At 38.2% G+C, this 12652-nt stretch overlaps 1 protein-coding gene across 6 annotated transcripts in view; it reads left to right on the top strand.

Annotated features, from left to right (window-relative positions):
• Positions 1-12652, top strand: part of FNIP2 (folliculin interacting protein 2) — a 52214-nt gene that overhangs the window by 25102 nt on the left and 14460 nt on the right. For 4 of the 6 annotated variants that reach the window (XM_030010774.2, XM_030010777.1, XM_030010768.2 and 1 more), the window contains exons 3-13: positions 1084-1218; positions 2323-2423; positions 2506-2577; positions 3252-3352; positions 3491-3580; positions 4724-4795; positions 5410-5539; positions 8958-9159; positions 9727-9815; positions 10675-10821; positions 10990-11159. In XM_030010774.2, the coding sequence (XP_029866634.1) occupies positions 1084-1218; positions 2323-2423; positions 2506-2577; positions 3252-3352; positions 3491-3580; positions 4724-4795; positions 5410-5539; positions 8958-9159; positions 9727-9815; positions 10675-10821; positions 10990-11159 (1309 nt within the window). The remainder of the gene's footprint in view (positions 1-1083; positions 1219-2322; positions 2424-2505; positions 2578-3251; positions 3353-3490; positions 3581-4723; positions 4796-5409; positions 5540-8957; positions 9160-9726; positions 9816-10674; positions 10822-10989; positions 11160-12652) is intronic. The other 2 variants (XM_030010786.2, XM_030010775.2) reach the window with 1 other exon arrangement.

Raw genomic sequence — 12652 nt, 5'->3', positions numbered from 1 at the left:
GACTTGTAAAAATACACTTCATTCTGATGTGTGCCAAATGATTGAATGTTTACATTAATACACATTAAATATAGGTTCATTAAGGGATTTTGAATTTCTTAAATATATAAAATTTTAAGAGTGTGAGATACGCTTTCTTTAGACTTTCTAAGTAGTTTTCATTGCTGCAAAGTTACAGTTTTGCTCCCTTCATACAAATCCTTTCAAGTGCATGTGAGAAGTATGTTTGAAATAATGTGGCCCTTTTAACTGACATCTAATGGACATTCAAATTGGGAAAAAAAAAAAAAGGCAGCCGTTAAAACAAGAAACTCATTGGGTTTTGTTCAAGAAAACTATTAAGCAAATCCCAATTAATTAAATGCAGCTTGTCTTATGAAACATATACGAATAACATTAATGTAATCGGTATCTTTCCAAGACTTCCTTTGCACCTTTCTGATCAGTTCTAAGATGATGTTAAAACAGTGACTTGAGAGTAAACTTTGAATTAAATGGTCATCTGTATTTAAGCATTTATTTACTTGCCCTTTTTTTTTTTTTAACACAACTCCTTTACAGGTTTAACAAATAGATTTTATGACCCGATAATTCTACTAAATGATGCATTTATTCACCCCTTTTTTTGGTGGCTGTTCTTCTGTTTAAGAAATCTGTTGCTCAGTTGGGGAGCAAAAGTTTTGTGCAATTTGAGTGATTAATTGTGCAAATGATTACAAAAATTGGTTTGTAAGCAACCTATAAGCTGAGATTTTGTTTACATAAACTTTGGCAAATGTTACACAGAGCAATTCATGACAATTGGGAATGATCTTCCAGTGGAACTTTGACTAATTACTCTGACTGTGTGTGATACTATGAAATCTTGTCTGACTATAAATCTGCGAGTAGTTTTGCACTTTCTCTGATGGCCTTTTTTAAAAATCTTTTGGATTTATACATATTTTCTGAACCAAATAAGAGTATCTTTTATTGCTGTTGCTTACCTGTAGTTTAAGAAAAATCTTGCCATGGTATGTTTACAGATGGGACTTCTCATATTTGCTTTAATTGTTTTCATCATATTGCTCTGTTTTGACACAGAAAATGGCAGAGGATGCTTCTGTAAAGATTTCTGCCAAGAACTGCCAAGCAAGCAATGGGAACAACAATATTTCTTCCCATAGTCCCTCAATAAGCTGTATGCAAAATATCAAAGAACAGATACCGAAGTATCAGGTAATGTTCATTACTTTTCTTGCTTGTGTTTATCCATTTTACTGAAGAAGTTTGTATATAAAAGCCTTAACTTACATGCATTGAATGACTAGTTATACTTCTAGTATATTACAATTTGATCTGAACCTTGAGATATCTACCCTATCTTTAAAGAGCTGTAGAGTAAAACATGTGGGTACATCTTAACCTTTTGGTCTATCTTGGTCTTGTCTTTGAAAGAGTTACAAAAGAAATTTAGTAGCATTATTATTTGTGAAGGTCATAAAAAGCACTATACCGTTCTCTGTTCTTGTTTTGAAAGATATCTACCTATGCTTCAGGTCAGTTCTGAAGAAGCTGTTGAACATGGTATATTAAGAGTCCCTTTATTCTGTCTTACTGTAACATGAAATTTTTAAGAGAACTAGTTTCTAGGTACTCTGGCTGTTTCTCAGTGAAAACATAAACATTTCATCTAGAAAAATGTAATTTTGAAGCACATATAGATTAAGGTAGAAAAAAAATGGTATTTAACTAGAAGGTAAGTGATTTCCTTCAGAATTAACAAACTTCTCTCCGTATTTGCTATTGATGATCAGTCTTTGAAACAAAATAAGAAATCGGTCTGATTATACTTAGAAACACAGTCTTCACAAATTATTTTCCAATCAAAAATGTTTCCAAGAAGCTTTCTATAAAGGTAGAGAAAGAGAATTTAGTCATTTGAATAAGGAAGACAGTTTAATGCTTGGGGATCCAGACCACAGAATTTAAGTCCTGTGAACACCTACAGGTTTCATCAAACACTACATTATATGGGAATGTTGCTGGACACAGCTATTTCTTTGGAAATACAGTATATCTTTTTTCCTCTTTCTTGCCTTTGGAAGTCCCCTGGTATAAGGGTAACAATGGCCATCTAGTGAGTAAAACAGAGTATGTCTTCCAGCTGTACTTGCTTGTACATGCACTCAGTGTGTTAGAACCACACAGGATCTTAGTCTACATGGAAAATCAGAACTTATTTGTATTCTCCATCCAAAATGTAGCACTATGGCACTATGTTAAATTGAAATAGTATGCCAAGTTATTATTGACTTTGCTCTTCCCATCTTGTCTGTGTAGTACACCAGACCAGCCTCTGATGTCAACATGCTGGGAGAAATGATGTTTGGCTCAGTGGCAATGAGTTACAAAGGCTCCACCTTGAAAATTCACTATATACGGTGAGTGTCCTTTTCTTTGATGCACTCTCTTGTCAGGCGCTTGGAACTGATGACTCACTGAAATGACTGTTTATCCTTTCAGCTCTCCCCCACAGCTGATGATAAGTAAAGTCTTCTCAGCCAGGGTGGGAAGCTTCAGTGGAAGTAACAATAAGTAAGAACCTTGTTTTTATTTTTTTCTTCCATATCCAATGCAGTTGTCTTTTCTTCTTTCTCCTTTTGTAGTCCTTCTGTCACTACTTCTAAATTTGACTTAGCTGAAGTGGAAAAGTCTAGTAGAAAATCGGAAATGGCAGCTGTGGAGAAGGATTCTCTTGATAGATCCCAGCCAGGCCATCCAAGTTTAAAAAGTAAAATCCCTCCCAGTTTCTGTTTCTTAATTTGTCTAGCGCATGCAATTAACTTCAGAGGTTAGGTGCTTTGGACAACCAAAGCCTCTGTCTTCCTGCTGCCACCAGAAGGGTGAAAAAGAGGTGTGTGTTGAGAAAGCTTTGTGTCTCTGTACCCCACTTTTGTTTCCTTCAACAATGACAGAAGATAGACTATTTCTCATCTGTTCCCTTTTAACTTGTCCCAAAAATGCGCAAATGTGAATAAACTGAATCCCAAATGTGACATACAGAAACTTACAATAATTCAAAGAAGGAGCCTATATAGAAAATAAATGCCTGTTTCCTTACAGCTTCAGAAAACCTACTGGTCCTTGAGTTAGACTGTAAAGTTAATCCTGAGCCTTCTTTTTTTCATAAAATGAGCCTAATTCTCAAGCTAATATTAATGCTTATTGATTACATTCTTAAGGAATATTGGCCTTTTTGCCCTTTTTAGCTTACAAGATAGCTTTGAATACATCAACCAAGATCCCAGCCTGGGAAAGCTGAGCTCGAATCAGAATGCTTTGGGAACCTGTCGCAGTGGAAGTAATTTAGGTAAATATTTCCAGGTTCTATGTCTTTCTGACAACATGAGGCCATCTGTTTGTTCAGTTTGTTTTTTTCCTGTGGATCACCACCTCCCCCCCCCCTTTTTTTGCATTGCATTTTCTCTACATTGCTTTTGTTTCCTAGGTGTGTTACAGCTGTGTAGCAGCAAACTGCTGCAGGGTGTGTCTGAAGGAGGTCCCCTCCGGCTCATCCGCAGTGCTTCTTTCTTTGCAGGTTTGTGTGGAATGCCAGCCACAGTGTGACCCATCCATATGCACACACAAATCCAGCTCTTTCTGAATCCTTGCAGGACATACATAATTACTCTCTAGAAACAGAAGGGGCTAAAATAGTGACAAGAGATGTATCTGCTTATACTTAAAAATCTTTCTTCCAAAAAAATAGCTAAATTAATTGCTTTTTGTTCATATTTCTTTTCTAATTCCTGTGTTTAATTTTAAAGGTATTTTTATGCAGTGTTTTAAATAATAAATGAGCCCTCATGTTTCTTAGAGAACTTATGTTTCCTGGCTTGTAGCTGGTTTCTTGCTAGTGTGCAGGTGTCTTGCTGGTGTACAGCTTTTTTCTTCTCTTACCTCTTGCTACTTTTTTTTTAATTTGATGGCAGACATTCAAAACTAATTCTTGAGCTAAGTCTGGGAGGCTTTAAAGTTTTTTATTTAACAATATCAATTTCTTATCTTTTTCAAAACTTTAAACTACATAAAGTCTCCTTTTACAGGCATACTGATGAGCCATGCAGGTGGGTAGATCTTAGGCCTAATTAGTTCTGTTAATTGCAAAAATGTGAACTGGAATACCAATGCAGTTTCTTCACAGCCTTTGCAAATCTTGCATGCTCTACAATTTGAGTGACTCTGCACTACTAACACTTCAACATAATATGACATAAGCTGAATGTTTCTTACTGTGAGGCTTTGGACAGTAAATCTCTGCTTGTGGAGTGAATCAGAAGCTTAATGGACCTCCTGTTTGACTATTTCATTATGATGTTAACCTGTGTAAAATGACAATCTTGCACACACACAAAAATGTAAAGAGTGACAGATGGGGGTATCACCAGCCCTCATTTTCAAAGCATATATGATTTCTAATAATGTAGACTGTATTCACATTCTTAAGCTTCTTAGAGATGTTTTTAGACTGGGGCAAATAACCAACTTCCTCTAGTAACTCAGTATGGGAATACTGTTTGCTGCCACCTCTGCTCACACCATACTGCTTATTTGGAGTAACAGTACAGGATGTAACTTTGCTGTTTTATGACCTTTAAACTTAAACATTTTTTTTTAAATGCTGACAAATAGTATGATGAGTTATGTAATATTTTCTGTTGATCTGATCTGTTTGTTTTAGCACACAGCACGCCTGTTGATATGCCTAGTAGAGGACAAAATGAGGACAGAGACAGCGGCATTGCTCGGTCAGGTATCTGCTGTCTGTCTTTTTTGCCTGCTTTTGTGATTATGTTACAATTCTTTGGTGCAGTGATTCACCTGAAATATAGGCACCTTATGACCTGTAAATCCAAAATTTTTGGATCTGCTAAGGAGTTTTCCTTCTCCTTTTGCCCCAAGCCTTAATGCAAGAATATTGGTAATGATATTCTTTGTTTACAGCCATTGTTTTCTGGGTTCTTAACCAATATATAATTTGGAGAAAGAACTGGCTAGAGCCCTTACTAAAGCAAGGGAAAAGAAGATGGTTTTGCACTGAATAGGAAAAGGAGGGCAGGAGACCAGGAGATCTGTCTGTTGTAATGGGAGGGCAACACCTCTTAGGACAGAATGCTTTTAATGAGAATAAGAATACTTTCAGTATGTTCTAGTGAGGAAGATCTATGACTTTGTAAGAAAAGAATGTCCTCAGGCAGCAAGATTTATTTAAAATAATTGTGTCTCCTGTAGCAAGTGAGTTATGTGAAAAAGATTGGCAAGAAAGAGCAATATTTGTGGGAATTTGTTCCCGTTAGAGTATAAAGAAAAATATTTAACCGGCACTTTGTAATTTAATATATGTGGGGTTTCTTGCTTTCTTGATAGCATCTCTGAGCAGCCTTCTGGTCACTCCTTTTCCATCTCCAAGCTCTTCTTCATCATCTTCTAGCAGCTACCAACGTCGCTGGCTCCGAAGTCAGACAACCAGTTTAGAGAATGGAATTGTTCCAAGGTGGTGAGTGCAACACCTTCCTTCTTACAGCAGCTGTTTGGCAGGCATTTAAACTAAATAGAGCTTAAGCCTCTTTACTTTAAAAGGACAAATCCTGTTATTAAATGCCTTCAATTCAGTCTAACTTCTATGCATGTTACATAAGATTGCCAATATGCAGAAAGATCAGGTTTTGGCTGAATATGAACTGCAAGGCCCGATTTGAAACATACTTATTTTTATTGAACGTATAGGCTGTGTCTGAAGCCACATTCTGAAAAGCAAATTAAACTGTTTCTGAAGGAGCAGAGCATCCTGTTGAGATGAAAGGGACTGTAACAGCACTGCTGCCATAATTACATTATACTATGATGAAGTCTGACTAGTGAGCAGTTACTGAAATTTTGGAGTAATAGCCCATGACGACTCTCCTGGCTGGTACAGGATGTTCCTGATGTGACTTCTGCCAAAACAGGAAGAAAAAAAAGAGCTGTGATCAAAAAGCTTGGCTTCTGTTTTGGAATTTTATTAGCTTTTGTAGCTCAGTGGCATAACAAAGCATGGAATGCAGCAGACCTTTCATAGCTAATAAGCAAATTCTTTCCTTGTCAGCTGCAAAACAGCAAATGGTTCTTGATTATCTGCTCATATGTACTCATCCACCTGTACCCAGAGACAGTATGGAATTAGTGAAGAGCTACAAGAAATTCCTACTGTTTGGCCTTTCTCCCTCTTCTCTGTTTTCAGTTAAAGGAAGCTTAAAAGCTGCCAGTTAAAATATGTGGTCAGTAAAAAACAAAACAAAACCTTTTGGAAGAGACTTCTTTCCCTAGGGTCAATACTTGAAACTTTTCCTGGATATTCTTTCCGAATCATTTTTAACATGACGAATCATGCAGTGGTGCTAATATAGCAGTCACGCTTCCTAAGTCATGCTTGCAGTTGAGAATAAGCTAGTAAACATTTTGCTTTCAGTAAATTGAAGTACTTCTTGGTCTAGTTTCCTGAAGAAATAGGGCTGAGAGCAGTGCATGCAAAAAAGTTAAAACATTTAGGGTAAATAAGGTAATTTCAGCCCAGTTTAAGTAGTAGTCAAAGTTTCACAAATAGAAATTTCCTCAAAGTGTTAAGAAAGTAACAAATTGTTTAGAGGAAAGTAGCCCTTTTAGGCTGCTGCTTTGCTGTAGGGAGTAGGTTGTGTTTCTTCCACATTGGAGAATCTATGCTGGGGAAAGATATTGGAAACAGGACATTTTTATTTCCACTATCTAGATCTACTCTTGAATTGGGATTCTTTCTAAGCCAAAAAGCCTCTTCAGATACTTGTTTTCTGATTACTTGCTAGAGAAACAGTAGGCTTCGGGTTGAATACTTCAGTGACAGCAGAGTTTGCACTTCAGTTTGTACAGCCAAGATTCTACAGTCTCTGTGACTGATGTTTTAGGCCAATAGCTCAAAGAAAATGAGATGTCTAGCTGGAACTCCATGTAGTCAATTGGCAGGCAAGCTAAATTAGCAGCTTTGTTGAAAAGGCTTCTCTCGCAGACCTAAAGTCTTCAATTTCTGTTCCTGGGAAGCAGTACAAAAGCTTGTGATGTTTCTTAGATGATGACTGACCATCCTTTCCCAACTTCCTTGGGAATTTCTGTCTCTGCATGCAAGTTCCTGAAGTTCAAATGAGGTTATGTTTCTGTCTTGAACTCTAGTTTCCCACAAGCTGTTTTTTTCTGGGGTTTTATTGTATGTGTTTTTTTTCCTGTATTCCTGGACTCATACCTCTATGATGAGAAACTTTTGTATATTTAACTTTGTCAAACCAATTAAACTGTAAACCACTTATTTTTAGAATGAATGCTTAGCATTCAGGCTTTCCTCTTGTTAATTGCTTCATAGTGGTCTATAAATGCCACAGGCTCCATTTCAAGATAATTCTGATATGAAAAGCCTTCAAGCCTTTAATTACCACTCACTGATATTGCAGTCTTAACTTACAAAGAAACTCCAAAACCAAGCTATTTCCATATGAGCTGATGCTCTGAATGTCTCCATTTGTGTTCTAATGGCTTTCTTGTCTGTTCTTACCCTTCTCCCCCTATAATTTCTCAGTGGATTAAAAGCCATTATTCAATTAAAGTTCCTTCCAAAAGACATTTTGACCATACTATTTTACTCATTCATGTATATACTTTTTTTTTCAGTGAAATTGATCAAGAAACTTTAAGCAAGAAAAAATAATAGTTCTGTAAATCCAGCAACATCAGTATCTAGCACAGCAATGCCAGTATTTATGGAGGAACAGGATGAGGGGATTGCCACCCTTTTGTGTAATCACAGAAGAACTTATGCTGGGCTGAGACTTGTGGATATCATCCATATCGGCTGCCTGTGCAAAAGGACTAGCTTGGAATTTAGATCCGGTTGCTGTGGTACTTGTCTAATTGAGTCTTGAAAATCTCCAAGGATGGGGATTTCACAGCCTCTCTGGACAATGCCCTCCAGTGTATTAACCATTTTGTCCCCTATTTGGCATCATTCGCAAACTTGCTGAAGGTGTGTTTTGATCCACAGACCAGGCTGATAATGAAGCTATTGAGCAGTACTGATCTCAGTATCAACCCATGTGAAATATTGAAAAGTGGCATAACTGTTGAAAGAAATGTGGCAGAACTGTCAAGGGAATAAACAGAACTTGGGGAAATAATAATGGTTGTAAAATAGCCACTGTGATTTTTTTTGTTTTGGTTTTTGTTCTTGGTTTGTTGGGGGTTTTTTTTAGCAGAAAACAAAGCATTTTAAACTGAAGTATATCCAACTTTGAGCTAGGCATACATGTATTTGTAGGTGTTAAGTTTGTGTTTTCACAGTAATTACTAAGTGGTGACATTTTGTCTTCCGTTAAAATAGAAAGTTTTATTTTTCATGGTTCAGTGCCTTAAAACATCCATCTTAAGATGCTGGAACAGTATAGGTAGCATGTTTCCCAAGTTCCCTTGTGAGCGGCAGTACAGATTCAAGAGCATTATGGACACACTGCTGAGCACCTAGGCAGGAGTTTGAGTGCTGAATGCAGTTCACAGCTCTGAAATTACCTTTAACCTCTTTTGCTAATGATTTTGTATGTTGTCTCCATTCTCTTTTCTTAATCTCCCTTAAAGATAAATCCAGAAGGAGGGATTTTGTAGTAGCTGTCTTTCAGAGGAAAATGTTCACACCACTTTAGGAGCTGGCATCTTTGGGGGTTGCCTTCCTCCTATCTGAGCAAACATAGGTCTTACCTGACATTTTGATGGATATCCTCTGTTCAGAGACAGGTGACAGCAAAGTCTTTTGTAGTCAAAGGAAACCTAAGAATGAATTACCTTCTACTATAGAGAGAGATATGGATAGAAGACAAATTACCTCTCAGTACATAGGTAACTGTCCTAACAAATCTGTCTTACAGGTCCACTGAAGAAATGTTTAGTATGGCTGATGAAAGTTGCAGCTCCAATCCTGCAATGGTTCGGAGGAAAAAAATTGCAATCAGCATAATCTTTTCTCTGCCTGAGAAAGAAGAAGCACAGAGAAACTTCCAGGATTTCTTCTTCTCTCACTTTCCTCTTTTTGAATCTCACATGAACAAGCTGAAATATGCAATAGAAAAGGTACAGAATTCTATTTTGGCTTAATGTGGAAAAGTAAGTGTCAAACAGAATGAAGTATTCTAGAATCTGATAGATGAAGAGTGGGAGAAGGTGCGTGGTTTCAAGCTTCCCTCCCTCCCTCCTTACACATGTAGTCTTGAACCTGAGCCCAGTGTAGGAATTCAGCATTTATTTTCTAGTGAGAATGAGAATGGAGAGTTTTATGCTATGGGTGGCTTTTCTTTTTCTTTCCTTCTCACCATATTTCACTATGAGGTTTTCTTGACTCCCTGGAGACTGTGGAAATGATGGTATTCTATCCTTTCATGCAGTCACTAAAAGAGATACACAAAATGTTTGTCGCTGTCTTCCCCTTACTCTCTCAAAAATGTTCTATTCTCTCCCCATGTCCAGTCTTAGGGATTGGCCTCTCATGAGGTGGAGGGAGGTTGGCAGCTATTGCTGTCCTGAGTGGCTGTATAGCACTGGGGCTAGATCTTAATTATTTTGACATGTTAATGAAGCTTAAAAAGATGAAGAATGCGAATCCTTTAAGAAGCTGTTTTGTGTCTTTAACTCTTAATCAAGGCCATGATCTCATGTAGAAAAATAGCAGAATCCAGCCAAAGAGTGCAGGTTTATATCAGCCGTGTCATGGATGCCCTGGGAGAATTCAGGTGAGTTGATGGAATTCTGAATTACAAGGAGAGCTCTTCTCATGCCCCTCTAAAGATACTTGTCACTTCCGGTTATAAGCAACTGAATGCAGGGTCTTTTAATTTAGCCAGTCTTGAAGTTAGTGTGAATGAATTTTCTGTATTGGGTACATGTTTTTAGAAAACTTTAGCAAAACCAGCTCAGCCATTTTCAGAATGAGAGTAAAAGTAGTTCTGTTGCACCCACCTGTACCTGGGACTGTCAGTTAAAGTCTTTAAGATCTCATGAAGAGTTGGCTTCCGCTGATGCCTGTGTAGATGAGTGGATTGATTCTTGTATTCAGGCAGATGAATTGTCTACTCCTAGCTATAGATGCTGAACAGTGTAACTGACAAGAAAGTTGCTGTCAAAGGTTCTCTTTTTGGTACCTAAGAGAGGAAGAAATGGCCAGAGGCCAAGAAAGGCAGCCCAGGAGAGACAGACAAGGCTTTGGTGGGATGGAGTTTCTGTAATGTCTGGAATGTGGAAGCAAATCACTGCAATGAATAGAATGGGTTCTGTCCCCCCTCAAAATGATTTCTGAATCGTTTCTCTGAATACAAATACACAGGGGAATGCAAGAAGGGGAAGACAAATATATAATTCATATGAAGACACTAAGTTACTGGTACACTAAATTAAACAGACTAGTGTTCTGGGACACTAGTAATTAGTGTGTCTGGAAAACTCTTCCAAGTTTGTTTAGTCTTCTAGATCTTACAAAAAAAAAAAAAAAAAAAGAAAAATCAATGGACAATAGAAGAGGAGAGGGGCTACTTGTATTTGCAAGGTTGAAATGTGCATGTTAACACTTACTCTTGGGGAATTTTCTCTGAGCAGAGTTACCATCTGGAACCTGTATTCTGTTCCAAGAATTGCAGAGCCTGTGTGGCTTAATATGATGTCCAGCACCCTGGAAAAGAATCAGCTATGCCAGCGTTTTCTTAAAGAATTTACGTTTCTGATAGAACAGATCAACAAAAATCAGTAAGCTTCTCCCACCTCCTTTTTCTTAAAAAAACAAACAAACAATCCCCCCCACCCCCAAAAAAAAAAAACAACCCCACCCCTTGTGTGCTTCCTAGTGCATGTGGATGTGTTAAAGCACTTAATATTCTTTTACTGGTGTAACTTCGGTCATATTCTTTTTCCTAGGTTCTTTGCTGCTTTGTTAACCGCAGTGCTGACATATCATCTGGCTTGGGTCCCAACGGTAATGCCGGTTGACCATCCTCCCATAAAAGCCTTCTCCGAGAAGCGCACATCACAGTCTGTGAACATGCTGGCAAAATCCCATCCATATAACCCTCTCTGGGCACAGCTTGGTCAGTAGGAAATGGAAAGCTTCAGACCTCTCTATAACTGGCACCTTCCTGCATCCACTCCTCATATCTAAGAGCTACTTGTGATCCAGATCATGTTTGCTGATTTGCCTTGCTGTAAGCTGGGCAGAGCTATCAACAGATGTCTTGCACCTGGTTAAACAGAGCATTGGAGGCCTGTTTGCATAGCCTGAGTGCTCTGCTTTTTTCCTTGGTCCCTTGTCATCCTCTGTTACACTGCCTGGTTAAGTAACTTGATATAGAAGTATGAAGATGGTGCAAGTGCTGTGAATGATCTGAGCAGTTTGGGAAGAACAAGAGGGAACAGACTGGATTGAGGGAAGTTCTCTGGGCCTTGGAGGCCCTTTGTAGTTGAAAGTGCCCTGGTTACCTCCTTTTATCTCTTTGTCACAGAGCTAGGACAGACACCAAGGCAACAGTAGAAATCTGGCAACTGGCAGTACCTCCATTCATTCACAGTTATGTGAGTGGGCTTGGGCCAAGATTCTTCTTTCTATGCCCAGCTCCTCAGGCTGTTCTCTGACAAATATTTTATAGCTTATAAGTTATCTTGATACAGGGGATTCAATAACTGCTGTCAAATGAGTAGGTGAGTGAGAGCTGAGAGAATAACGCTGCCAGTGGTAAATCCTTGAAAATTCTTCCTCTTCTTGGCAGCAGCTGTGAGTCTGACATCAAATTGGCCTTAACTTTAACTGATATAGTATATTGCCGTGTAAAATAACACACATGCACACTAAAGCAATAATGTGACTTTTACACTGTGCTACTGGTTGTGTTTCTTGCTAATTGTCTCAGTTATGGTTGTTATTCTCAGCAATTTTTATGAAACTAAGAGTTGCTACCTTGGCCATGTAGTTGTAGTCGAAGTGTTTCCTGTTTTAGGATGTCTTTAAAATGTTATGCAGAGGAGTAATGGATTAGACTTGGAGGGAAAAACAGAAGCTTGCTAGGGTGTTGAGGATGGAGCCAGGCCTGGGGTTACAAAAAACAGCTGGACTGGAGGTGTAAGATCAGCAGTAGCTCTTGTGGTCATTCCCAGGAGCCACCACTGGTGACTAGTCAAGAATCTGTTTCTCTTCTTGCCTTCCCAGGCTGTATGTTACTACCAGCATTGGCCTAGCCAAGTTCTCAGTGCCTGAACTCAAAATGCTTTCTGGTTTTGTTTAGTTCTTATAAAGCCTAAAAGCCATTATCTGGTAGTTGCAGTAACTGATAATGAAAGTAAGATGTTGCCCTCTGCTGGTCTCCTTCTTAAGAAAGGCGGGGGGGGGGGCTGAAATAAAAAATCATGGGGCTTAGTGCTTTAAAATGGAAATTACTTTTTATTAGGGAAAGGATTTTGACGTACCTGTCTTTCTACCTTCAGAACTATGTTTTCATTACATATTACATATCAATTACAATTACATACTGATACAACTGTACCACTGTCAGGAAGATATAGTACTGTCTCTTAAACATCAGCTTCAACC

Source organism: Aquila chrysaetos, chromosome 1 (assembly GCF_900496995.4).
Source record: "Aquila chrysaetos chrysaetos chromosome 1, bAquChr1.4, whole genome shotgun sequence".
In the NCBI taxonomy this organism is placed as follows: Eukaryota; Metazoa; Chordata; class Aves; order Accipitriformes; family Accipitridae; genus Aquila; species Aquila chrysaetos.
This window is presented reverse-complemented; position numbering and strand designations above follow the sequence as displayed.